Source organism: Talpa occidentalis, unplaced genomic scaffold (genome assembly GCF_014898055.3).
Source record: "Talpa occidentalis isolate TD23 unplaced genomic scaffold, MPIMG_talOcc4v2.1 talOcc4.4, whole genome shotgun sequence".
In the NCBI taxonomy this organism is placed as follows: Eukaryota; Metazoa; Chordata; class Mammalia; order Eulipotyphla; family Talpidae; genus Talpa; species Talpa occidentalis.
This window is the reverse complement of record NW_023604295.1, coordinates 43,790,637-43,818,302: the sequence shown is the minus strand read 5'-3', so window position 1 is coordinate 43,818,302 and position 27,666 is coordinate 43,790,637. Positions and strand designations below refer to the sequence as shown.

The following is a 27,666-nucleotide window of genomic DNA, read 5'->3' as shown; positions in this document are numbered from 1 at the left end:
AACAAAAAGGAACAAATTATTGATACATGCAACATGGATTATACAACACAAATCAGTGGTTTATTTTTCTCTTCTGCTAAGAGAAGCCGACTCGAAAGACTCTGCTATATACAGCTGATCCTTGAACAACACTGGTTTGAACTGTGTGGGTCCAATTATACAAAAATTTTCTTAGAGACAATGCCAACTTATTGTAGTGATATATATCTATATATCTATATACATCCCTTGTGATTTTCTTAATTTTTTTCTAGCTTATTTTATTGTAAGAATATAGTTTATATTATATATAACATACAAAACATGTGCTAACCTACTGTTCACATGATCAGTAAGGCTTCTGGTCAATAGCAGGCTATCAGTTAAGTTTTAGGGAAGTCAAAAGTTATATGTGTAAACAGTGCTGCAATAAACATAGGAGTGCAGGTTTCCTTTGGATTAGTGTTTTTGTGTTCTTTGGGTAGATTCCTAGGATCAAAAAAGATAAACTCATGCCATTTGCAGCAACATGGATGGAGCTCAAGGGATTATGCTAAGCAAAATAAGTCAGAAGGAAAAAGATAAATATCGGAGGGTTAAATTTATATGTGGAATATAGAGAAACCAAACAAAGGATCAGGAAAAAGAAAAAACTTGCAAACTGACCACAGATCTGAGGCATACAGCATGGGAGGGAGAGGGAATGGGGTCAAAACAGGGTAGAGAAGAGTGCAAGAGGGCCTCCCTGGTGGCGCAGCAGTTGAGCGCTGGGTTGTGAAGCTGCCTGCAGCCTCTGTGGCACCGGTTCGATCCCCGGCTGCTCCCCGGCCACCAGAGGAGGGTCCCGCATGGCGCGCAAACCTCTCCTGCCGCCTGCTGCTCCCCTCAGCAGTGTACTTCGGTCCTTCTGCCTGCTCTGCTCCCCGCTCTGGCTCTGGTGAATTCTCTCACCCTCCTGCGCTTCTGACTGTACTCAGTGCTTGCATAAATAAATAAATAAATCTTAAAAAAAAAAAAAAGAAGAAGAGTGCAAGAGACTGTGATGATAGTTCAATATAATCCATGTTGCTATTGTGGTGGGAGAAGGACAGGGGACTACACTTGAAGGGAGAAGTCAAATATTGTTCAAAAATTAACAACAATGTAAGAAACAAATTTATATGTGGATCTTTCAACTGCTGGTGGAGGTGGGTTTGAAAGGGGAAGGGTTAGGGTGCCCCTCACCCCAAAGTTGTTCAAAGGTCAACTGCAATTTTATTTATATGACATTTTGGGAAAGGCAAAACTATAGGGCCAGAGGACAGATTAGTGCTTACCAGAGGTGGGTGAGGGGAAGGATTAAGGGGCATGCGGAGATGTATTTTAAGGTAATAAAACTATATCCTTATTTCCTTTTTCAATTGACTTCCCACTAGTTTACAGAATTATATAATTTCAGGGGTATAGCTTTACACCTTGGTAAGTGTATATTCCATACCACACCCTAGAACCATATCTAGATTGTCACAATTTCTGCATTAGAAAGGGTGAATTTTCTCCTACATAAATTATACCTTAATACACAAAAAATGGGAAAAAGTCACTTACTAGAAATTGCTAGAGAACTTCTAACAATCTTCTAAGTGCCCTCCCCCATGGCACTTATCACCATATAACAAACTATTTATTTACTTATTTATTTTCTGCTCTTTTCCTGCTCCCTAAACTGTAAACTTTTTGAGGGCCAGGCCTTATCTATCTATCTATCTATCTATCTATCTATCTATCTATCTATCTATCTATCTATCTATTTATTTATTGCTCACTGCTATATATACCCAATGTGCCTGGCACACAGTAGGCTCTTGAAAACTGTTCACTAAGTGAGTGGATGGGTTATGGTTGTGAATCACGCACATGTAATGCATAAGTATGCAGGAAGCTTTGCCTCTGCCGATTACAGAGAAGCAGCACTATGTGCTGACTTAGGCATGGCGCTACTTGTGGCCACAGACGAGGTCTAACTTTGTGGATTATCAGTGGTGAGATGAGGCGAGTGTTGTAGCCACTTTAGGGCTGGAAGGAGGCAATCCCACACGGGAGCACTCAGATCACAGAGCAAAGTGACGAGTTACACTGTTAAGCAAAGGGTAGGCCTGCATTCACCAAGTCCACTCTGACTTGTTGTCAATATTGGTCACCTGTCCCTCTCACAAAAATGTTTCAAGTGCCCCCTATGTGCCAGGTCCATGCCAATCAATACACATGATTGACTTGCGTACTAAGGACAAAACCAAACAAATGTAAGAAGTAGGGCCTGTCCACAGGGCTTAAATGTCAAGGAGTGTGGTCCTTAGGAAAGGTTATTTATAAAAATTTTACCCTAAAGGACATTATATGGAACAACTGAAAAAGTTTGAATAAGGCCAATAAATTAGATGATAGTATTATATCAATATTAATTTTGTGTTCTGATCCCTAAACTGGTTTTATAAAATACTGTCCTTGTTTTTAGGACATATACACCAACGTGCTTAGATATAGAGGATACGTGTGAACAGCTTACTTAAAAACTAGGGCCTCCCTGGTGACTCAAGAGGTTAAGACGCAACTTATGAAGCTGTCCACAGCCTCTACAGCATGAGTTCAATTCCCTGCCGGCCAGTGAGCAACCCACATGGTGCAGCAGACCTCTCCTGGCTCGCCCGCTGCTCCCCTCAGCGGTGTACTTTGATCAATCTGCCTGTTCTGTTCCCCACTCTGTCTCTGGTGAATCTTCTCATCCCCCCCCCACTTCTGGCCTGTACCCCAAGAGAAAATATGATAAAGTGAGCTTGGTAAAATGTTAGTATTTGAGGAATCTGAGTGAAAGATATATGACAATTTCTTTGTACTTGTTCAGCGAATTTTCTATTTTATTTCAAAATAAAAATGAAAAAAATCATTTTATTTAGCCAACACAATATGGTCATTCCAATGGGAAGAGAAAGAATGGACACTGGGTTGAGGAGAAAAGAAGGGGTGGTGCCCAGGATGGACCTGAGGGCTAGAGAAGGTCTGAAATGGAAAAGAGAGAAAAGCCCCATAGCTCAGGTGCAGAAAGAAGCTAGAAGTTGAAAATCAGGTGACCTTCGGTGGAGTTTGGCCAGAGCTGGAGGCTGGGATTAAAGATCAGTGGTGTGAAGACAATGTGAAATTTAAATTAAAGAAAATTAAAAATACAATTTCTCAGTCACATATCAAGTGCTAGAGAATCACATGTGGTTAGTGGCTGCCATATTGCAGACATAGAACACTGCTATCGTCATGGTAAGGTCTATTCAACAGTGCTGGTTTAGAATATCAAGTTTGAGAATTAGGCGTTTGTCCTGAATGAAAAGTGGGTTCTCAAACAAACAGCAGTCCAAATGGATTCGGGGGGTGGGTGGGGGGGTGTGCTCAGGTCTTCCCAAAACGTAGGGGACAAGTTAGCCAATGAGGAGAATATTGCCATACCCTTGGAGGAAGTAAATGAGGTCCAGTCTTGGTGAAGACAACAGAAAAAAATACAAATGCAAAACCAAAAAGTTAAAAGAATTTAGGAGTTAAACAAAAATGAGACACCAAAATTTCTTAGAGATTTTGATAAAAGAGGGGACTTCTATCAATGGAATATAAAATTTGGTAGTGAAAGATGAAGAGTTTGGCCCAAGTGAATGTGTTAAATAAAAGAATTTAATCTACATGTAGGCTAGAAGCCCAGGATCAGAATTCTAGAGAGAGGCTGGTGGAGATTGGAAGTGAAACATTTCAGAATCAAACATGTTGTTATAGGGCCTTCCTGGTGGCATAGGGTTTAGTCTCAGCACTACCACCATGAAGGCCATATCTATGGCCTGAGTTTGATTCCCGGCCAGGGAGCTAACCCACATATGGCACAGCAGACCTCTCCCATCTCACCCATTGCTCCCCTCAGCAGTGTATTTCAGTAGGTCCACCTGTTCCGCTCCCTATGCTATCTCTAGTCAATCCTCTCACCAGCCTGCACCCCAGTTCTATGCAAAAATAAATAAATAAAATCTTTTTTAAAAAACATACAGTTATGAAGGAAACTGAGAATGGGTCAGTTCTTTGGAGAAGAGAATGAAACAAAAGATGAGAAGGCCTAAGCTCCGATCCCAGGTGATGTTCACAGAAAGTCACACACTTGAAGGAGAGGAGGTGTGGAAGGACCCCAAGAACTAGTAGTAGGACCATCACTTCAACCCAGCATGGAGGAGCACAGGTATTGGGATGTGGCTTTAGGTGTGACAGGTAGTGTTTGAGGGCAGGTTCAGCGGGACTGTGGGAGCAGCACTCACTCAGTGGAGATTCTCAAGGGAATAGATAGGGAGTCAACTAATCTGTCAGGAATTCTGGAGGTGAGGGGACAAAGAGATACAGAGTAACAGAAAAGGAAGTGTTGGGTCTAAGGTTTCTTCCAAGGTGAGAGAGAACAGTACAGGTTTCAAGGCAGAAGGCCAGGACTCAGCAGAGAAGGAGAGCTCCAAGGTGCTAGACGGGAAGCGCATGGGAAAGGCAAACCCCTCCGCAGTGAATATCGGCGGGGGGAAAGGAATACCTGTGACTGACTGGGTCTTGCCCTTCATCATTCAGGGCTACTGGGAAGATAGAGGGCACTACTGGAAGAGGCCCACATAGGAAAAAGGAAAGCTTCTATCAGCCAGGATCTGACCTCCTGTGGAGAGGAAAAGCTAACTGTTCAGAAGAGCTGAGTAGACGGCTGTTATGGGTTGAATTGTGTCCTCCCCCCACCCAAATTTGTATGTTGAAGCCCTGGCCCCTAGTACCTCAAATATGACTATTTTTGGAGATTGGGCCTTTATAGAGGTGATTAAATTAAAGTGAGGCTGTGCTGGTGGGCCCTAATCCAAACTGACTGAAGTCCTTATAAAGAAGAGGAAATTTGCACACAAAGAGACAACCAGGGGTGCATGCATGGAAGAAAGGCCATGTGAGGACAAAGCAAGAAGGCAGCCATCTGAAAGCCACGGAGAGAGGCCTCAGAAGGCACCAAACCTGCCAACATCTTGGTCTTGAACTTCCAGCCTCCAGAAGTGTAGACAATCTATTTCTGTTGTTTAAACCACCCAGTCTGTGGAACTTTGTTATGGCAGCCCTAGCAAACTAGTGCAGCTGTGGATAGGAGCTGGGGGCCAGGAAGGAGGCTGACAGCCCCCGGGGGATGGTGGATGAAGAGTTAATAGGAGACGGCAGAGGCACTGCATAAAATCCAGTGACGCCAAATCCTGCCCTACACTATTCTTGGCAGCTTAGGCAAACCTATGTGGTTAGATGTAGAGCCCAAACTAATATCAATCTTTCTGTGTTACAGTTAAACACACAAAGACCAAAGTTTTCTATTTGTTCTATAAATTTGAAGCCTCTGCTGTTTGAATCAGTTAGCATTTGAAACTGGTTTGGTTTCTACAAGTAAAAGCCATTCTAAATGTTAACAGTGTTTCATAGTCTCTTCTATACATATTTCATATGACCATCTGCTGTGTTCTGGGCTTACAGGGGAAAACAGTCACCTGATGCCCAAGCCCAGTTTCTCATAACCCACAGCCTCATCATTCTTGTTCTCACTTGGTTCTTCCCTCAACTAAACAAGCAGAGCACCTCACATTGTTTCCATCGCATGACCAAGGGGATGGATTTGCCTAAAATTCAGGTGACTTGCTGGATGTGGCCAGCCTGTAACTCTGTCTTCTTGTTGCCTCCTTATTCTAGCTGGTATCTGCTCCACCCCCATAAACAGGTTTTGTCTCTTTCCAGAAATGTAGTGGGCACAGGTTCTGGAGCTGGACTTGGTTTCAAACACTGCCCTGTCCCTATAGCCAAAGAATATGAAACCATCCCCCAATAACCTACATGCTCCACAATGTTCACAGCAGCATTATTGATGATCGTCAGGGCACAGAAGCAGCCTACATGCTCATTGATGGACCATTAGCTCAAGAGGATGTGGGATCTACACACCATGAAGTATGATGCTGCCAGAAGAAATGGTGAAAGGCAGACATTTCCAACAAAATGGAGGGGGTCTGAGAGAATTATGTGCGGCAAATTAAGAACAATAACAGCAAACACTGGATATTTCCATACAATTTGTTAAGGTCAAACACTTTAAGAAGCCAGTGGACACCAACAGACATCCTGAGAGCTCTGAGGTTAAGAGGGAGGGGGAGGAAAAGGGACAAGGGAACATAAGGGATGGTGGTGGGGGAAAAAGATTAAAAAATTCTAAAATAAGTATAAAAATAAGAAGATTTCTTAGGAGTGTAGAAAGGATAAAGTGGATTACACAGGGAGAGCAGCTGGACTTGACTATAGTTTATTTTGTAAATGAAACTTAAAAAAGTAAAGTAAAAAAAATGTAACTAGGGGAATCAGGGGTGTGTGCAGGGGCATAAGGAAATCTGTACATTTCCCTTAATATTTTTGGTAAACCTAAAACTGCTAAAAGAAAAGGCCCATTGATTAAAATGGCCCAATGACCAAAAAAAAAAACAAAAAAAAAAAACTGCCTTTCACTCCTTAAGCTGCATAATTTAAAGTACAAAAAAAATGGGAGAAATTAATAAAATTTGCTGTAAAGAATTAAGCTACATTGTAAAGAAAGTATACATTATAATACATGCCCTAATACCAGCCCCTCGCTCAACTACTATCCCCAGAAGACTTCTTTGTACTTCCCCTTTTTAGTAAGCTGCACTGTTCTCAGCTGTGTCTTGCACCTAGATGGGGTCTGGCAGGCTGCACCTCGAGCTCCTTCTGCCAATTCAAGCCCTTAGTAGAGGCAACACTTTCATTGTCTCTAACCTGCTTTCTCTCTCCTGGAATCAGCCTTGTAACTTTTTTTTTTAAATATTTATTTATTCATACAAGAACCAGGGTACAGGCCAGATGCATGGGAGGGTGAGAGGATTCACCAGAGACAGAGCAGGGAACAGAACAGGCAGACTGACGAAATACACTGCTGAGGGGAGCAGCGGGCGAGACAGGAAAGGTCTGCCACGCCATGTGGGACCCTTGGCCGGGATGGAACCGGTGCTGCAGAGGCTGCAGACAGCTTCACAGCGCTGCGCTCAACCACCTGCGCCACCAGGGGAGGCCCCAGCCTTGTTACTTATTATCCTGTCTGCTCTTTGACTCTCATCACCTTCTCCAGTACCCCCAATTCACCCAAATTCCAGTACCCCAAAGAAAAATGAAATCTAGCCATCTTTGCAAATCCCATGATAGTTACCAACCACAAGGTCAGGCAAGGGGGCAAAGCTCCTGTGACGTAACCTGCCACTGGTCTGTCCCTCTGAGGAGAAACTCAGTCACCTCCCTTAGACAGCCAGCCTCAGGCAGCACACTCCTGACACAGCACTGCCCCCCAAGCTCTCAAAGTCCCCAAACTGCTCTTTGAGTTCCTTTTTATCCCTCTCTCTGCTGCCCTCAGTTTCCCTGGAGTCCAGACCTCTCTCCCGAGCCCCCTATACATCCCACTGCTTGATCATCAGCTCCCCTGCCACAAACTTTAAGCCCAACATGTCCAAAACCAAACCCAGGATCTTCTCCCCAAACTGCTCTTGTCCCTGTTTCTCTGAAGGTCCTCTCCCTACTCTTGTTCGATCATTAAAGTCTGTCAATTCCATCAACTAAATACCTCCAAAGCTTGCCAGCACACACATCCCCACCATTGCCATTTTAGTGCAAACTGTACTACCTCTAGGTCACTGGTCCCCCAACCCCACCCTAATACAGCCCTCACTGTGGCCAAAATGATCTTTCTCAAATGCAAATCTGCTGTCACTCCACTGTAGACATTCTCAGTGGCTACACACTGCCACTTAGGATGGAGTCAAGCTCATCTCACAAGGGTCCTTGAGATGTGTTCCCAGCTTTCATCTCCAGCCTTCTTTCTTACTGTTCCTTTTGGGGATACCCTCACCCATGCTCCCAATGCTCAATATCGGTGGTTTTCAAAATTGAGTATGCTTATGACTTCCAGGGATTGCTAAAAACATAGATTCCTGGCTTTCCAAGGAATGCTGCTGCCGCTGCTGGTGGTTCTTGTATCACCTTCTGGGTGACTCTGCCCTAGATTCCAACCCTTTGATTCTTACAGATTCTACAGGCAGGTCTCAGCTTACGCATCACTCCTGCCTGTCTGGGTTCCACACGCTTCTGAGGTGGTTCTATCTCAAGACTCATCACAAGATGTTGCAACTGCAGAAACATGCCCCTCCCAACATGCATAAACCACAGCAAACTTCCTGGGGACAGGAACAGGGTCCTTGTTCACTTTTTGTATCTCTAGTGTCTAGCACAGTACCTGACATATGCTTAAAAAATAGTTATTAAAGGAATGACTGAAACCCTTGAGGGTCTCTGTTAACCTGAGAATTCCCAAGAATACTTCACCCAACCCCTGGGTTCTAATGCTAGAAATAAAGCCCTGGGTCTTGAATTCTGGTGTAATTTCTCATGAAAATGAGAAGCCTCTTGTTCTGTCACAATCTAGAATAAAGCTGCCAGATGCTGAGCCTTCCACTCTACACAGGAAACTGAGGCTGGGAGAAGAGAAGCCTCATGATTAAAATCCCTGCTTCTTGGAAGCTTCCTGGGAAAGCTAGGGTAGGGCTGGGAGACCAGCCTTCTACTGGCCTGAAAAATCCATTTTTTGCTTCTATCCCAGCCTTCCTAAGCCCTAACCTTTGTGAATCTGCCTTCTGCTCAGAAAAGGAAGAGGTCACCATCCACAGAAGTTTCCAAATTGCTCTCTCCCGAATACCTTAAATTATGCTAATTTGAGCAGAGACAAGAGCAAACATTTGGGAGATATTTACAGAGCTTGAAGGCAGGTCTCACAGAGTCAAAAGGGTTTGCGATAATGGAAAGCAAAGAATATTCGAGAGGTAGCATGAATAGCCTTGGGTAGAAGAGGCCCTGGATCTCTGCCTCTCTGGGGACATTTCCCTTTTTAGGTAGTTAACTAAAAATAGACATCAAACTCTTCACAATTCCCAAAATCAGTGTTAACTTTTGCCAAAGGTTCCTGAAAGGGACTGGGATTGGGTTAAGTGTGGAGTGAGCCCTACCCCTCAGGGCTATGACAGATTAGGACCATTGCAGATTTTGGAGAAATATCAGTCTTTTTCCCACTACTAACATCTCTGGATACAATCTCTACACACACCCCATCAGCAAAGGCTGTCACAGAAGATTCCAGAGGCACACTACTCCCCTTGTTACTGCAAACACCCATCCCCAATTCCCCAGGACACAGAACGTCAGAATGGTGAAAGAAACAGCCCAGCGTGGCTGGACAGCAGTGCCTGCATTGCTTAGTGGGGCCCTGCAGGTCTCCCTTGGAGGGGGAACCCAGCCTGTCATTTAACTGGCTGTTGGGAGACACTGGGGGAGCTGGGCAAGAAGCTGGAAGTAGCAGCCGAGGGTTCGAAGTCAAAGTGTGACACGCATGGGGAGGCTGCAGGCTGGGCTTAGGCATTTTGGGGGTGGGTGCTGGCTTTCAAGACATTTATGGAAATACCCTGACTTCTCTCCCAGGGACCTGTGCTCATCTCTCACGGTCAAGTCTTGAGGCCAAATCTCAACTGCTTCAGCATTTCTTTTGAGCCCTTGGAATCCTACCAGTTTTTAACATTTTCTATGACCTGGAGAGAATATTTAAAAGAAAAATTTGATCTTGGAGAAATTTTTCAGGAAATTCAACACTGCTTGTGACATCTGAAGATACCTTCAAGTTGACATGACTTTTGGTTTCAAAGGCCAAAGAAAAAATATCTAAACTTCATCATTCTGTTGACTGAAGCAACAGTGGCCAGTTGTCAGAGAGGAAGCTTAGGCCAAGGTGAGGCATAGACTACAAAGGGGCATTTCATCCCCAAACACCAGAAGTATAAAGGATGCACAGGCCTGTGACACAAGGGAACTAGTGAACTGATTTAAGAAGTCAGGTACTTATTATTACCTTAGTTTGGGCCAGGCACTAAAGTTTCAGAGATGGCTAGGCCCTAGTCCTGTCCTTGAGTTGCAAGCACAACCTATGGGTACTCAGCTATCTCTCATCCAAAAGGTCATCAGCTCTTCAGACTGATGGGAGGGGTCCCAGAATCTGTGATCATGCTGGCATTACTTCAGCTGTATTTTCTAAGACTATTCCTTAAGCTCCATCAATTCTTCCCTCACACAAAATCTCATCTAGATCTTCTCCAACTGGAATATTCTAAAACTGGGCCTAAGGAGGAGGTCTCCTCTTCCTTGGGATGTTTCTGCTGCTTTGTACTTGAGGCATGCTGGCTTCCATGCTTCACACATCAGGTGACAGGAGGCGTGTCGCCAAGCTCACCGAACTGCATCACTCAAAAAAAAAAAAAAAAAAAAAAAAAAAGAGAGAGAGAAAGCAAGCAAGCATCCCATTAAATGGCCTGATGCTGATGCTGGAACTGGAAAAGGCCTGGGGTCAGTCACAGAAAATAAGTTTCAGAGGGATGAAGGGACTTGACAAGGCCACATGTTCAATGAGTGGCAGAAGGAAGGCTTTTGTCCCTGCTCTTGTCCTGTGGCTGTCTACTATGCTGAGTGCCTGAGCACTGCCCCAGAACCTAGTACAGCAAATGGCATACAGAGATCCCAGAGGGCATTGCTGCACCCCCAAAGCCCCTCAGCTCAAGTGGAGGAGTCCTGGATGAAATGCTCTGCAGTTCTAACTTTACATTCCCATTAGATAGGGGAAAGCAATTATAAAGGATACTGGGACAATTGAAAATAGACCAGATTAGATAGCAGTATTAATTAAATGTTAAACATCCTGATTTAAATAATGTGGCTCTTTTTTGGCGATATATAATGCAGTCTCTAATTCATTCATAAATGGGATATCTATGTCTGAATATGAATGGTGACTATATACGTGAACGTGTACATAGTATGTATTATATCTATATGATGTATAACATGATAAAAAACATGAGAACACACGATGATGGTGAATACATATGAATAAATTTATAGTGCATATATACATGATGTATGGTGGGAAAAAAATAAATATATGAGATTATATGATAAATGGTGAATGTATATATGAATATAAACATAGAGAATGATAGATCAATGGAGCAATGTAAAAAATTGAAAAATGTAAAGAATTGGTGAATCTAATGGTATACACAGCATTTTGTATTATTCTTACAACTCTCCTACAAATTTGAAATGATAAAGCTATAAAAAGAATTCCTATTAAGAGGTAGGCAGGAAATACCCAGACAATCCCAAGTCCCAGGAAACCATGTCTAGTATCACCTTCCCTCTCCCCCTAGCTCCAGGACACTAGACCTCCACACCCCTAGTGGGCAGCACTGTCCAGGCTTCTGTGGACCGCACAAAGTAAGGACCTAGGACTGTGGCAAGACACAGCGTGACAGGACTGCAGCTCAGGGTTGCCCTCACAGCTCCACATCTTACCATTTGGGAGACCTTGGGCAGGACAATGTGTTCTCTAAGGCTCAATTTTGCTCACCTGTAAAATGGGAGCAAGTATTTGTAGCTCAGCTGAGTGAGACTTGCCTGAAGTGACACAGATTGAACGATTAAAATGATGACAGCTACAGAGGTGTGCAATAAACTTGTTTTGTATGATGAGTGGATGGTGCCCCGAGTTGGGGGCCCTCACAATATTTCAAGGGTCTGCATTTTCTCCCTCCACTCCACCCACAATACCATCTTCCTCTTTGACCAAACTAGATTCCTCTCTCCTCCATAACCTGGTCCAGAATTCCCTCATCATCCCCATATCTCCCCAAGCTACTCCCTTCTCACTCCTGTGCTTATAAGTTGCTTTCTGGCAGGTTAACTTGCATTTTGTCAGTTTTCTCTCACTGTGGCCCTAGGTTGGGGAACCTGGCTTTTCCCTCACACTGTCAGTGCTCAGCAGTGACCCAGCTCTCTGGGATTCTCAGGCCATGTTGTGGACAAATGCTGCCCACACTTTCACCTGACAGCTACTCACAGGACTGAGTATCTGAGATGGATGGGGGTGGGGGAACAGCAGAGAGAATCTATCCCTGATCTGTTTGACAAAAAACCACTCAGCTTCCTTGTGGACACTGGAGGAAAGATGGATTTCCTGGTACTTTTGACAAAAATGAATATACATTCATAGCCAGACCCCTCAGGACATGGGTCTCTGGGATTTCTCATGGAATCAGAGGGGTCTAGGCAGCAATGCTAAGAGAAAGGGCAAGGTGCAGAGGTGTATAGACTGCAGGATATATTTGTATATGTACATGTAAATGCACAGAAAAAAAGTAATTGTGAATATATTTGAAGAACTGGGAGGAACTGGGTGTAGATGAAAGAAGGCTTTCAAGTTGTATGAGGTACATTTCTATGCTGTTTAAAATGTTTTTAAAAGGATGCATGCATGTTTAACTTATATAATTAGTAAAGATATAAATTAGCTCCAAAAGAGATAAAAGAACCAAGCGATGCAGACCTAAAAGACACCCTCTTCATTTCCTATCTAAGGCGCCTCCTGGAAAGGCAGCTCCGGGATGACCTGGGGGTTCCCAGGGAACGCTGCAGGTTTCTGAAGGACATCCATGTAAGCAGGTGGAGGGGCAACTGGAACCACCTGGTGAATGTCTCAGTGCTCTGGAGGAAGGGTAGCAGGCTGGGGTGATGGGGTCTGGGCATGGGAGTCTCAGTGGTCATCAGTGTACATGGAGACACACACTTGCATTCCTTTGGAGATAAGACAACTGTCTGTAAGTACAAGCCAAAGGCTCTCTACACAGAGTGAAATTCTCCTTCTGCAGACAGCATCTGCTTGAGTTAATCCCGTTGCGAATGTGCTTGTTTGCTAAGGTGATAAAGTACTTTTTGCCGGTCCTGCTCCACCCCTAGGCAGTACCGCTGACCCCATTCCCTGATCCCTCTTGAGACTTAGGAACCCTGGCTTTCCGCCTCCACGCTGCAGAACATCTTGCTTCCTTCCTAAAGAATAAGAGGGTGATAGGGATACTCAGGGGACCTGGAATGAGAGTCCAGAGGCAGTGCAACACTTGACAGGGCAAAGACCTCCTCCTGTTTCCCAAAACTAATAATGCAGGGGCACCAGGCTCCCCTCGGGAACAGCTGGTTTGCAACCTGACCCACCCATCCAACAACCGCACACTGGAATGGCCTGGGAGTTTAAACAAATACTGAAGACTGGCTCCCACTCCCAGACCTTCTGATTTAATCAGCCTGGGCGCCAGGTGAATCTAACGTTCAGCTGGGGTTAAGGGGTCCTGCTCTACAGCTGGCACAACTTGATTTGGGGTCCACAGCCTTGCTTCTCCAAGGCAGAGAGCCCGGCTCCCACATCTGCTCATTGTCTCCGGCTTGTTTTCCTCCTCCTCAGTTCTCCTCCGCCCCACCTCACTGCCCTCGGGATCTCGGGATCTCACTGGAATGGATGTGCCAGAGCTGAGGTCAGGAGGCTGCCGACCACAGCGTTCAAACACCAATAACTCCTGCCTCTGCCCTAGGAGAGGCCAACCATGACGTCAGTCCCCAATTCGCCATTAAGCTTCCAAGATCCCACATCTCTTCTGCTCACGTTTTTCCATAACCAACAGAACATGAGCCCAAGAAATCCTTTTGGAAACTAAAATAATTAACTCACCCTTACTAGGTTTTTCTTAAAATTACTTTTGTACTTCCAACAACTTATCAAATGTCTACTCTTGCTAAGCTGAAGCTCACCATTTTGGTTAAATATCCATGAGAAATTATAATTCCAGTTGCCTGACATACTGAAGGCTGAGCATGCCCCAGTGGCCTGGCTGCTATATGTGCAAGGAATCCAAGCTCATCATTTGGAAGGTAAATATGTTTCTTTGAGAAGTAGAGAAGAAAATAAAACTAAGTCATAGAACACTGCTTTGTAACGGAAAAACAGAAGCAGTGTTTGAAACAGCCTCAATCTATTTCCTCTATTAGTATGGATAATTCTAAGCTTGCCCTGCCTTTTCAAAAAAAAAAAAAAAAAAAAAAAAGCATTAGAGTGTTTTGGAAATAGTCAAGCAACTCCACACCCTCTGTTAAAATTTGAGATTTCTAACAAAATTAGATCAATAATCACCAGAAGCCAGGGTTGTGTTATGAATTTTGTGAGCTCTAGGCCCTTCCTCTATTAAAATATAGATGTGTGTGTATGCATACATACACACACACAAACACACACACAAATTATATTTCACAGCTGCATTGGTATAAAATGAGTATATCAATGTGGATTAAGGCATTTTCTTTCGTTTAAGATTTTTTTCCTTCCAATTATATAAGATATTAAAAAATCTTTGTGGGCCTATAAAAGCCCTGTGGGCCCTCGGCACTGAGTCTGATAGAGAAGTGGGCCTTGGGGAGAGCCAAGATCAAAAGGAGGGAGCTATGGATCCAGAGTTACAGGAGAAACTCCTTTCCCCCCTGGCCATTTATACCACAGCTGTGCTACCCAGCTGGATGGATTCAATTGGAAGAGACCAGGAGAAGCTCACATGGGTGAGAAGTAGAAAGGTGAGTGAAAGGTGGATGTGTAAAGGAGGACAAACAAGATGTGCAGCACCACTGGGTGCTGGGGGAAGGAGCTAGGGGGTGTGGAGACCCCACTGGCTCCTCACCAGAGTTCTGGGGTCATTCTGGGGTATGTGCAGGGGCCAGATGTTGAGGAGCTCAGGTAAGGATCCAAAGGACTCTGCTGCCAGCCCTCATTCCTGGGCTTATCTCACCTCACTTTGCCCAGGAAAGCTGGGCACATACTTACTCTCTGTTCCTAGCACAGGAGGAAGAGAACTCTTGGGTCTCCGGGCTTTCATCTCTGGGCCCTTGGCATTCTCACTGGCAGGAGCGTCTGGAACAAAACAGGCAACAGTAAACATTAGTTGGCAGCTGCCCAAGGAAATGAGCAATAAAAATCCCACCTCAAAATTATAGCCCCCCTCTCCCTGTTTCACTCCAAGGGCCCCTAGGGCTCACTGAATAGACGGCACCTGCAGTCGGGTCACCTTTCTACATGAGAGCACCAACGGGAAGAATATTCTGAGGTCTTTGTATGTTTCTGAAGAAGAAATTAAAGTAGAATTTGAAGGGTATGATTGCAATAGGAATGTGCAAATTAGTTGAGCACCGGGTTGCGAAGCTGCCCGCAGCCTCTGCGGTGCAGGTTCGATCCCCGGCTGCTCCCCGGCCACCGGAGGAGGGTCCCACATGGCGCGCAGACCTCTCCTGCCGCCCGCTGCTCCCCTCAGCAGTGTACTTCGGTCCTTCTGCCTGCTCTGCTCCCTGCTCTGGCTCTGGTGAATTCGCTCACCCTCCCGCGCTTCTGACTGTACCCAGTGCTTGTATAAATAAATAAATAAATCTAAAAAAAAAAAAAGAAAGAAAGAGAAGAGAGACTAGATATTTTGTTTATGATGTGGATTTTCCTGTGTAATGGTATCAACATCTCTAGCTCTGGGTTTTTTGTTTGTTTTTTTTACTTTATTTATTAAAGAATACATTGCAAAAAAAAAAAAAATCAGGTGGAGAGAGCACTGCTGCCCTGGCAGCATGGATGGGCAGGCTCCCCCTCTGCAGCCGACATGCCTCAGGAATCACACCTGCTCTGCTCCCCTCTCCCCCATCTCTTACCATCAAGGTTCTGGTTTTCAAAGTCTGCTCTGTGCAGAGACCTCTCATACAGAGGAAGGCAGAGAGAGGGTCCTGCCCCTGGTCTCATGGTCTGGAGGGGTTTGCACCTCTGCTTTCTCTGACTTCCTTCTACATGCGGGTAGGGACAATCAGACCATCTGACCTCCAGGCAGAATGAAGGCCAGCATGCCCAGACTCAGTCTTGGACCCATCCTGGGGGCTTTTGTTCTCCCTCTCCAAGCAAATCCAGTGAACCTTCTGGGCAGACGTGAAACACTGAGTGGGGACAGTACAACACCTCGGGCCTCTCGCCCACTCTCCTTCTCCCACGGGAGTTAATGCAGAATGTGGATAATGCCAGGGAGAGCCCCCTTGTTGGGGATACAGGGTCAGAGGGTTCTGGGCCAGGGTGGGTGGAAAGGACCTCACTAGCCCTGAATGAGACTTAGGAAGCTTTGGGGAAGCCACACCGCCCAGGGCTACAGCGAGAAGCAACTGGCTGAGCGGCTATCACTACGCTCCAGCATTTTGCCCACAAGGAACACTCTTCAGGGACGGTGCTGGGAGGAAGGCTCCCCTCAGAGCCCTCTTCCTGTCCATTCTTTTCCTGCTCCTGAAGAGAGGAAGCTCAGAGGGAGGAAGGAGCGGGTGGGACTTTCCAGCAGAGGCTTTGGCCACATTCCTGTGGCTTGGCTGGGGAGGAAGGGCCTGCTCACTGTGCCCACCTCCAGGATGGGGCAGTCCTGCCTACTAACACCCTGTTCTCTCTCAGACTGAGCTCCTAGGGCTTTGGGGGTGGGTGTGGGGAACAGAGAACTAGGAGCTGGGATGTACACTGCCCTAGTACATTATAGGGTAAAGAAAATATCAGGCTTTTCTGCCCTTCCGCCATCAGGATAGATGATGGATCCTTGTCCTGAATGCATGCCTGATGGCGGGCACCTGGAATAGGGTGTGGGCATAGGTAGATGGGATTCAGCTGACCTAAGACTGTGCTTTTAAGGGCGGCGTCACGGGGTGATGCCAGCAGCCCCAGCCAGCAGCAGCAGAACCTGAAGGAGAAGCCGACGCAGAAGCAGAGAACGCCAGAGAGCCCAGATAGAGTAAAGACTTGCTGGGGGCTGGGAGGCCTGCCAGCCTCCCAGCCCCCCAGCCAGCACCCCTGCCTGCCATATGCCTGGTGAACCCCAATAAAAGACCTGCAAATCCACTGAGGACTCTGACTCCTCCTTTACCCGGTCTGCATGGGATCAGAAAACCTGCACCTGTGCCCAGTCCGGCCCTTACATACATGCATCCTTAACACCCCTATCTGGATGCATTTCTCCTTCTAGATGGTATTTGGGTCCTTATCCCACTCCAGAATGTAGATCTACCTGTATAAATGCCCGCCCCCCTCACCTGTCAGGCCTCCTTCTCACCTAAAACCCATTATTTGGGTGGTCCGGGGTGAGGGCTGGGTGGGCATTGTCCAGGCTTACCAGCAGCTCCTAGGCACACAGGCCTCCAGAGTGGTAGGGGGCAAGACCCTCCAAAGACAGCCAGAAGCTGTACACATATAACTATAGGGGTGATTCCTTGTAGTCCTTAAATACAACTTCCACACAGTAGGAATGGGCATAAGCAGGGGATGGGCATAAGCGAACAAAGCTGGAGGAAATCCTTTTAGGCAGCACTTGACAACCCAGCCCCTGGCCCTGCCGCCATCTCCCACTGGGCGTTGCCCGCCATCTTCCATAAGAGCAAAGGAGCCTCCTATGGTGAGTCAGGGACCCCACCATCCAGAGCCCATGTCCCGTCTCCTGCAGGGGTTGCCCACACATCAAGTGCACTTGGATAGAGGGGCAGAAAGCCCTGGGGGAAAGGATGACTTCCTTTTCTCCCCCAGCCATGGTGGTCATTCTCAGCTATAGAAAAATCCGCAGAACAAATTTGTCAACTTCTGATTCTCAACTTTGGCTGCACATTAGCACACCTATACCTAGAGAGCTTTGACACGCCTCCCTACCATCCTGTTTAATCGGTCTGGCCTGGGGACTGGGTGTCAAGATGATGCAGAAGCTCCACAGGTGTTGGCAAGTTGAAAATGCCTAGGTTCCTTGCTCAGGTGCTCGTGCTCTCTCTCTGTTGAGTCTGTGTGTGGGGGGATGGTGAGAGTGGGGGCACAGAGAGGGTTTCATGGGTTATTCCAAGAGACAAGAAAACCTGTTAGTGATTTTCCTCCATATTTGGGGACCAGGGAACCATACACCAGGAGGGCCGGGTAAGTCTACGATTCTCTTGTCCTGGGCCCTGCCTTTTCCCCCTCCTTCAAGACCAGCACTTCTGACAAATACCAATGACGATTTAAATTACCCAGGATTTGTTTTCTTTCTTTTTAAAGAAGAGAAGGAGAGGGCAGAGCGTGTACAGGTAGTGCTGACTTCCTTGGCTTCAGCACTGTCCTTGCTGTCTTTCTCCTGGTGAGTTCCAGAGCATCAGAGGAACAGGGAAACAAAGAAGGGTCAGGGTTTTTTGTTTGTTGGGTTTTTTAACTGATGGATGAATTGAGGCATAAGCCAGCCAAGGATGAGGAGGCCAAGTTTCCGGGGCTTCTGAAAGGCGGGATATAGGGACTGAGATTCCTTCTCTTCTCATGGGGCTGGCTGTGCCTTGCTGCCAAGCATCATTAGATTAAAGCCCGAGAGAGGAGGTTCTAGTTTTGGTTTTGTTATCAAAAATCTTGGGATCATAGGCAAAAATTTAAACTGCCTGTGTCTCCGCTGCACGTCTGTCCAAAGAAGATGACAATGATTTCTCTACCTCACAGTCTTAGGGGGCTCAAAGGAGAAAATGCAGGCCCTAGTGCCCAGGAGAGCAGAAAAATGATCATTTACCTACCAATACATTCTTCCTGTTCACACATTGCCTTGCCTTCTTCTGAGTCGGCTTCGTAAGTCTTCACTTTCAGAAAGGCCCCCAACAGGCCCCTATCCACATGCTTCCTGCCTCTACATCCCTCTTCAGTTTTGGGTGCTGGCTTTACCCTGACGTGTGAGTACACTACCCTATGATGTGCCTTCAGGCTTGTTTTTAGAAGTTCCATGTTCCTTATCTTTCCATCTGGCCATGAGGAAAGGGCCTCACGTTTCCCTTTCAAAGCAGGCATACCTCCAGTCTTGGAGTCCCACAGGGGTGGAAACAAGCCCTCCTACCCACCCCCTCTTTGGGGCTGCTCATGCACTGTGGGGTGCCCAGGGTGCTGAGCCACTAAACCTCCGTGAGAACCGCAGCAAGGAGTGGACTGGAAGGACCCTGTGCTTAATCAGAACCAGGCTTGTGCTCACATGGCTGCCCAGGGGATAAAAATAATAGTAATAAAAGCTTAAGGCCAGCTAGTATTTGCTGTCTATTTTAAACTGCTTGTGATGAAACTGAACTCCATTTCTAAGTCTGGGCCCCAGGGCTTGCATCCTTTGCTGGCCTGGTTGTGCCCCCAAAGAAACATGGGGGAGGAAGATGGAGATGTGGGGATGAGGGGGCCTCTCCATAGAGAGGAAAATGCGTCCTTATATGGACAATGCTTCACCCCTTCCACTCCTGGGTTAGCTCTGGACTCAGTCCTCTAGGCAGCATTTTTCTCTTCTGTCTCTACCAACAAGTTGATTCCTTGAGCTCTAACCTCAGGCAGGGGGAGCAGGCTTCTGGGAGCAGGTCTGCACTTCCAGGAGTCCCATGAGGGGGCAGGGCAGAGGTACAGGCTTCTCTGCCTGAGAGCAAGTAGCATGCTGGCAGAATGGGGAGGGAGCGAATTCTGGTCAGGAAACAACTCCTTTCTGGTTCTGCTGTTTGTTGACTGTGAGTTCTTGCACACGTTCCTGAACTTTCTGAGGCTGACCATCTTCACTAGGAAAATAACACCACCCCAACAGAGGATGGAATGAAGTAAAGTAATAGTTGGCATTTAGCAGGTGCTTCATCTGGCTAGCATGAGGTGAAAAGCTCTCTCTGTGTATTTTTAGAGAGCTGTACCATTTGCCAACATTCAAGTGTTTTGGGCCTATGAAAACAGCAATTTTATTTAGTTCAAATGATTACACATTAACTGCCCGGGACAATATGAAAAACAAATATGAAAGTGGGAGCAGACTCTTGTTGGCAGTACCAAGTCCACCAAGGGGTGGACTGAAGTCAGTTTAGCCACAATGAGAAATGGCCATGGTGGTGTGACTGCAGGTATGGAAAGCTAAGGTTTGGGTTTAAGTTCTAATTTCTCACCCAGCTGTTTTTAGCTGCTGACCTTCAACAGGCAACTCAGTCTCTGTACACCTCAAATTAGTTTTTTTCTATAACCCTTACAACTCCTTTGTCAGGTCACCAATAACCCCCACGATACCAAACCCAATGGCCAGTGCACAGTCTCCTCCTTACTCTCCTTGGCAACAGCATCTACACATGGATTTCCATCATTCCTTTCTTATCCGTATGATCACCCCTGGGCTTCTGAGGCACTCCTCTCTCCTGGATTTCTTCCTGTCTCGCAGAGGTCATACCTTCCCAGACTCCTTTGCAAGCCTCTGCCCCACTCTATTCTCACTGTTACACTGCCTCCTCCCCTTCTCCAGCCACATCCACTTCATTTAATCCCAGGGCATCAAATGGCCGCATATGTGTATGGGTTCCTGTATCCTTCCAACCCAGACTTCCCTTGACTCCAGAATCACTTAAACGCCTACCTCTGTGCTATGCCCACCGAATGGTTGACAGGCAGCTCGACTTTGCATGCTGGAAACTGCATTTTGGTCTCAGTAGGCAGTACCACCGTTGATCTGTGCTTCCCCATGAAAATGAAGAGCCACCTTTGCCTTCCCTTTCTCCCTCCATTTCCAGTACATCAACCGATTCCATCAACTCTACCATCAAAAGAGATTCTGAATCTGCTCATTTCCCACCACTTCCAAGAGTCCAAGCTGCATCATATCCTGCCCGGGCAGTCACCTCCCATCTCCTGCTCCTCCTTTTACCTCTCCTGGGTCTGGTTGCCACACAGCCTCCCGAGCGACTCATTACAATGTCCAGCGTTGTCCCACCACACTCAGAATTAAGTCCAGTGTCCTCTTCAGCGTACACAGCCTGGCAGATCCTCTCGCTGGCCCTCCCTAGCCTCACTTCCTGCCACTCTGCCCCTTGCTCACAGCTCCGCCACTCTGGCACTCAGGGAGTGGTACAGGCACAGTGCCAGCTCAGGCTGTGCTCTCACCATTGCCTCCTCCTTCTTATTCCCAGGGCTCTTTCTCAATTCCCTCAGGTTTCTGTTCAGATGTTACTTCCTCAGAGAAGTCTCACATCCACCTTCTCCAACCACGGCATTCCTTCCCCTATTACCCTTTCATCATGGCACATGACCTCACCTGGGGTTATATCCTGTATCTGCTTATCTGTGTTCTTATCTGCTTATCTGTGTACCTCTCCCTCACTAGAATGTAAAGTCCCTGACAGCAAGAACTTCTGTTTTATTCACAGCTTTCAACCTCAGCCCCTGATGCAGGGCCTGCATGAGTGGGCTCACGTGTTTGTTGAGTGAATAATGGCGTGGGTGCCTATTGGCATATAGCCCCCTACCACACAAATGCTCAGCCCTCATGGTCACCAAGCCCTTGATCTCACTGGCAGGGAGGTCAGATGCCCTCAACCAGGAAGGCTGGGGAAGGGTGGTCTAGGAAGTACTGGACAAGTCAGTGAATGCACTAACTTATGTTAGAATTTTGGCCTATGAAGGGCTTTGTTTCCTCAACTCTCACCAGGTCAAAATGAGAGGAAACGGGTCAGTCAGAGCAGATATGTAGAAGGACTTCCCAGGAGGAAGGGCTGGCATTATTCTCTAAGGGAGACAGGAATCATTCAGAGTAGATGCTGCGTGGTAGTCACTGCACAGAGGCCACACTGGCCATGGGAAGGTGTAGGCTTTGGAATAAGACTGGACTCTGGTCTGGCCAGGGTAACTCATTGTAAATGCCAGTGCTGGGTGGTTTCAGAGGGGAGGGGCTTCAGAATCAGTGACACTGCTTCTACTGTCTGGGAGACCTGAAAAGCTGTTGATCCACAATGAGTTTTCTCATTGAGACTGATACTCTGCCCAGCTATTGGATAAACTAAAAATGACCACAGCAGCCATTGAAGGTCAGCCTTTTCTCCTCCAGGGTGAGTTTTCTGGCTAGTCCTCACCCATTCAAGGCTTCTTTCTGTGGCACAAGGTGATTCTTGCCTTCTGTTATATATGGAAGGAAGGTGAGACCAGAATCAAGACAGTATATAAGACAGCTTTCTTTTTCATAGGGTAAAGAGCCAAACAGCATGATTAAAATAGCCATATATGCTGCATTTATACAGGCTACCTCCCTTGTCTTTAAGAGGGAAACGATAGTGTGGCTGATATAGAACCATCGATGCTCCAGAGCCATGTTTATGAGGTCTTGAACTATCATTATGTTGGCCACAGATATATGGTCTTAATGGCACTTGGCACCAATTGCGTGACAGTGAGTGACTGGCAGGAGGCAGGACCAGCCCTGCTAAGTGGCATGGAGAGCCAGCCTGACATCAGGGTCAGCTGTGGTCTCCAGCTCTAGTGAACAAGGACCTCACTTCTCCTTGGGAGGGATACAGGCTCGACCCTGTCCAGAGGCTGTTGGCAGCTGTAGATGGTGAGAGGTTAGAAGACCCACACATGACTGGGCTTGAAAGTTCAGTCATGAGGACTTCTCAGGGCAAATTGTTCTTCAATAGATTTTTAATTCATGATCCTTTTTGAGAATTTGATGAAAAAATATAGACACTCTTTTCAGAAAAATGGTTTAATTCACAGACTGCAAACTTGGGCTGATAATTTCAAGGAAGCAGGGACCCATTGGAATTTCTAAGTTAGGGCCTGTTGCCTCAGGGAGTAGGGAGGAGCTGAGAGAATCAGGGACAGAATGAAGACATGACACCCAACCAGCTAAGTGGAGCACAAGAGGGGAAAAGGTCTGAAAACTGGGCAAGCAGTAGTAAAGGAAACTGCAGTCCTTTATTGTTTAGCTAGAGCTAATAAAGTTAAATGTGGGAAGAAGCCCGCCCCCATGCAGGACACTAGCATATCCCCAAGAATAGCAACAGGGAAAAGAATGGGTGTTAATGGGGCTGCCCTTTTTCTCTTTGAAAAAAACCAAACTAAACCAAACAAAATAAAACTCAGAGTCAGTTCTGTTATCTCAGCTGGCCTCCCTCGATCCCTTTACTAGCTCTTCTCCTAAGGCCCTGCTCCCAATTTTCAGCCAGAGGCTAAAACTTGCAGAGATCCCTTTGATGGAACTGAAGATAAATAATGATGGTCACCAAGATTAGTGGACAGAGCAAGGCAATCTATTAAAAGGAGAGCAATGTATGAGCGAAAGGCCTGTAAGTTGCAGAATCAGTTCCCCAAAAAGTACACTGTAGTGAAACCAAACAAAGCTTGGTATTAAAATAAACCATTTGTTGTTTCTCCAAAAGGTGCTTACATTTGCAGATAAGGAGAATGAACAGCTGTCTTGCCTTCAGCTAGCCATGTACATAGGACTCAAAAAAGAGAGGTATCCCAAAATCAGATAGCCTCATTAGCAGGCGGGTTTCCTTGGCTGGAACCATGGGTTCCAAATGTGGCCTGTAAGAAATAGACTTCTAGGGTCTGTTTTTTCACCTGTAGCACCTGTAGAGAAGGAGACTGGGCTCTGACCTGGCAACAGTCCGGGTCATACACACACACCTATGCAGAGGCTCAAAACGTGTTTCAAACGCTCTTTGAACCGACCACACACTTTGACCCATCAAATCTGCTCCCTTACACTCAGATCTCCCGTGGCAAATACAAATTCACTGAACCCTGGGGAGACACACGCATCAACAACAATTTCAGCTTTCCCAGCGACTGCTGACAATTCGATTTGAGTTGCCAATGTGTTTTAAAAGATTTTTTTTAAAACTTCCTCTTCTTTTCTCATTTTCTTCATTCTTCATTTAGTTTCATAGATATCAGCTTTTGTGATTAGGAAGTGAAATGTGGCCTGTAAGAAATAGACTTTGCCCCTAGACTGGGGGCAAAGATCTTGTGGGACAGCAGTAAAACAGGTTAGGATTTTTGAACCCGAGTGATTAGATTCATTAGTCAGAACAACAGAGCTAGCCTTTGAGTTGCCTTATTTAGGCACTAGTTTCAAACGTGTCAGTAATAGTTACTAAACATTCATTTCTAGGGCAAGAAATTGCTTCCCCCAAACCATCTTTTTAGACTGTTCCAGGCAAGTAATGAGATAATAAGGAACTGGGATGTGAGGCCCAGGAGTTCCTAACCTGACTGGGCCCTCGTGGGCCAGGGAGCCTCATGCAGGACACCTTTCCTTTCTGCAAAGCGAGGGTGAGAGCCTAAACCATCAGAGGTTTGTTCTACTTCCCAGTCTCTACTTTTTTTTTCTTTTTTTTGGTTGGACCCTCGCTGGCGGCCGGGGAACAAACCGGCGCTACAGAGGCTGCGGGCAGTCTCGCAGCCCAGCACTCAACCACTGCGCCACCAGGGGAGGCCCCCAGTCTCTAATTTAAAACTCCACATAGAAGAGAGAAAAAAGAATCACAAATATACCACCTGCTTTCTGGAGGACAAATCCAATTCCTTCCAGCCTGGGGCCGCCCCTTCCTCATGGGGAGACTGCACACGGCCTTGCAGGCAGGCCTCTGTTCCCACAGGTCTCTTCCTCTCCCTCTGTTACCATTACTACTTTTTTTCTTTTTGTAAAGGCAGCCCTTTCCCCTCTCCCCAAAGACTCAGCCCCCAACTCACCTCCTCCAGGAAGTCTCCCCACATAGACCCCACTCTGCTCTCTCCTCTTGGTCTGTGCTGCCAGCACTGACACTTCTTTGTTGTGGCTTGTAAGACACTATGTGGTCATTTTCCTGTGGGTGTGTCCTTTCTCCTCCTGTCTGGTGCCCAGGCTTTCCTGCTTAGCAAGGTTCTTCACGTCAGGGGTTAGGGCTGGGGAGGGGGGAATCGACAAGGTGGCAGCTCTGCCTCCCAGTTGGGGTGGGGCAGGACTGAGAGACCACATAAATCATCAAGCAGGGCTCCCCCTTTCCTTCCTGTCTCATTTTTGTAAGAGATGGCTTGACACCCACAAAATAAATGCCTTGGGTGTGAATGACAGCCTTAGATGCAGTTCTGTTCAGGTCTGGTGGGCAAGGCAGGCTGAGAACTGGGACTCCATGTGAGGCAGTGGTGGGTGGGCATGACCTACCTTCCACAGTGACTTGGCAGGAGCATTCAGCCTGGCCGGCGGCGTTCTTGGCCACACACTTGTATAAGCCTTTATCCTCCGGCAGTGCCTTCTCGATGGAGACAGAGCAGCGTGAGCCTGGGGAGCAAAAGGCAGAACAGTTGAGTGGCCCAAGTGTGGCCTTATGTAATACCGACCTGGCTCCTAGAGCACAGCAGGTGTTATTCACTTGGGAAGCTGCTGGGAGTCCTGGAGGGAACTAACCCTCCTTGCCAATAACCTAAGTCCTTAAATATCCCCCCTCCTGGTACCCTAGGAGGCTGAGAGAGAACTCATAAGAGAGTTCTCTTATGAAGACATAATGAAAAAGTACAGAAGGCAGAGAAATAAACTCTGCCTTTGGAGAATATCCAATACCACAGAAGGATCACATAGTCATAGGCCCCAGAGAGGGGGCTGTCACTAAGAAAGATAAGCAGGTGCCAGGCACCGGTGTACAGACTGTGTGAGGAACAGTGGTAGGTGGGGAAGCTCTGCCCAGCTTATAGCACTGATGCTATAAGGGACTTTTGGACAAAGAAGTGGGAAGGGGAGGGCAGAAGTCTCTGCCTAGCGATGATGCTGGCCTGTGGGAAGATATATTGGGAAGAGGTGACTATAGCCTGTGACTCCAGAGCTGGTTTTTCCAGAACAGTATTTGAGCTGACAATGGTGGCCAAGAGAGGGCACTGGGCTGGGAGGGGGGCACTTGGGATTGCCTCCCTCTAATGCAGGGCCTTTTAGTCACCACAGAGAGGGGCAGAGTGGCCTTCTGCCCCCAACCAGCGCCCAGGTTTACCCTTATCCCAGTCCCCCTCTTTTTGTTTGGTTGAGGGGAGAGGAGCCAGGATTGGCACACACAGAAATCTGGGGTCTGGTCCTTGGCCATCCTAGCTCTCATATCCCAGGCCTGGCTCCTTCTCTGGAAGGTTTCCTTTGGGGTGTGTGTAGAGGCCAGCTGAGGACTGAGCCTGCTGAGCCAGGCGGGAGGGGGTGGGGGCGGACAGCAGTCCCCGATTTCCTGCCTTCAGACACACAAACAGGCTAATAGCATGGCATCCTGCCCAAAGTTGCCCCCGTCGTCAGGGCAGCAGTCACCAATGAGGAGGACAGAGTCAGAGCCTTGCATCCTGAGCCATGTGCATCCTGCTGTCCAGAGCCAACGCTTTGGCCACCCCCTCTCCCAGCTTCCAAGTACAGGCCCGGTCACTAGCCCAGAATGGACAAAGCTGTATCCATTAGTGGGGGGCGAGGCCAGAAGGAAGGCCAACAGGCATTGCTCCTCAAAGTACCCCACCCCCATTAGATAGATATGCAGGCCTGACCAACAAATACAAGGATGTTCAGACAGAGGAAGGATGATGACAGTTCTGCCCAGAAAACTTCACTAAGGCTGGAAGAGAACAAGAGGCATGAGAGGTCCTTATTTCTCGGCACCCAAGTACTGCTTTACAGAGGAGACCTTAGTTCTACTGGCCACCTGGGGCAGGATGGGTGATCGGTACCAACTTCCTTCTCCCAATCATATAGAACCTGCCTCTCAGGAAAAACCTAAGGGGGAGGGGAGGGCAATGTGGCAGCATCTCTTCCCACTGTGGTCAGGAGATGGCATTTGCAGAAACTGCCACAGAAAGGATTAAGGTTGAACTTTTGGGAAGTCATTATGAGAATGAGAACCGTGTGCACAGGAATGGGCAATGAGGGTAATGCTCTTCTGAACAGAGAAATTTCCATTCATCTGAGAGGGCAGCAGAAGGCTGTGTGACCTCTGGTTTCCAAACTCCAGGCTTGGAGGAAATGGACCCCATCTTGCAATTTTTCCTCAGACTGAGGGTAAGGTTGTGGTGGGGGGCAGATTCCCCGCTCCTAATGAACATCCTTGCTGCAATCTTTGACTTTCTTTATTTTAGTCCCCAGCAGCTGTTAGCCTCAAACCAGAACAGACTGCAAAGACTACGGTGAGACCACAGGGAGAAGTGCAGTATCAAGATAAAACCCTTGCTCCCTCACCCTGGCCCCTCGCTCGCTCCCCGACCCAGGAGAAGCGCCAGAGCAGCCAGCTTTTCCAAGCCACCCAAAGCCTGGACCCCTGGCCATGTGCATGAGTGGGCTGGGGGAGGGCCCCCAGGCAGGCTTGGAGGTTGGGCTAGCCCAGAGTGAAGAATCTGGTATTTCCTGTGGGATAGCATATTCCTGACCTCCAGAAGGAAAACCGTTTCCCAGCATTTTTTTTTTTTTTTTTTTTTTGAGAGTCTCAGCCTGGTGGGGAATTTTGGGCAGGAGGTGAGGGGGATGGGAGCGGTTACCACAGAACCAAGAATCCAATGACTGACTCGGCCAGAACTGTCTCTGGAGAGCTCCTCATGGCCATAGAGTCTGAAAATGCTCTACCTTTCTCCTTTGCCGAGCACGTGGGGAGAGAGAGGAAAGGGTGTGCGCAGTGGGAGGGAGACCCTGTGCAAGGCTGCCCTGGCTGAGCACTGTCCCCCTGACCTTGTGCAACACAAGTCTGGGGAGTGAGACGCAGCTCCCAGTCGCCCCCACAGAGATGATGTCTGCCATGTCACCTCTAGAGGCCCCAGGCCATGTGAACCTCCTCTGTGCCCTGAGTTCACCTTGATGAAAGCACGTCTCACAAGGCCATTGCTGAAACACATGCCCGTCCCCCACGCTCACT

General features: G+C 47.2%; 1 protein-coding gene across 6 annotated transcripts in view; it reads right to left on the bottom strand.

Moving 5' to 3' along the window:
• The window catches only part of MYLK (myosin light chain kinase), a 232,225-nt gene that overhangs the window by 45,038 nt on the left and 159,521 nt on the right, over positions 1–27,666 (bottom strand). For 5 of the 6 annotated variants that reach the window (XM_054700503.1, XM_037525428.2, XM_037525426.2 and 2 more), the window contains 2 exons: positions 24,972–25,088; positions 14,825–14,911 (listed from right to left, as the gene is read on the bottom strand). In XM_054700503.1, coding sequence (XP_054556478.1) covers positions 14,825–14,911; positions 24,972–25,088 — 204 coding nt within the window. Of the gene's footprint in view, positions 1–14,824; positions 14,912–24,520; positions 24,611–24,971; positions 25,089–27,666 lie in introns of those variants that run through there. The other variant, XM_054700504.1, reaches the window with a different exon arrangement.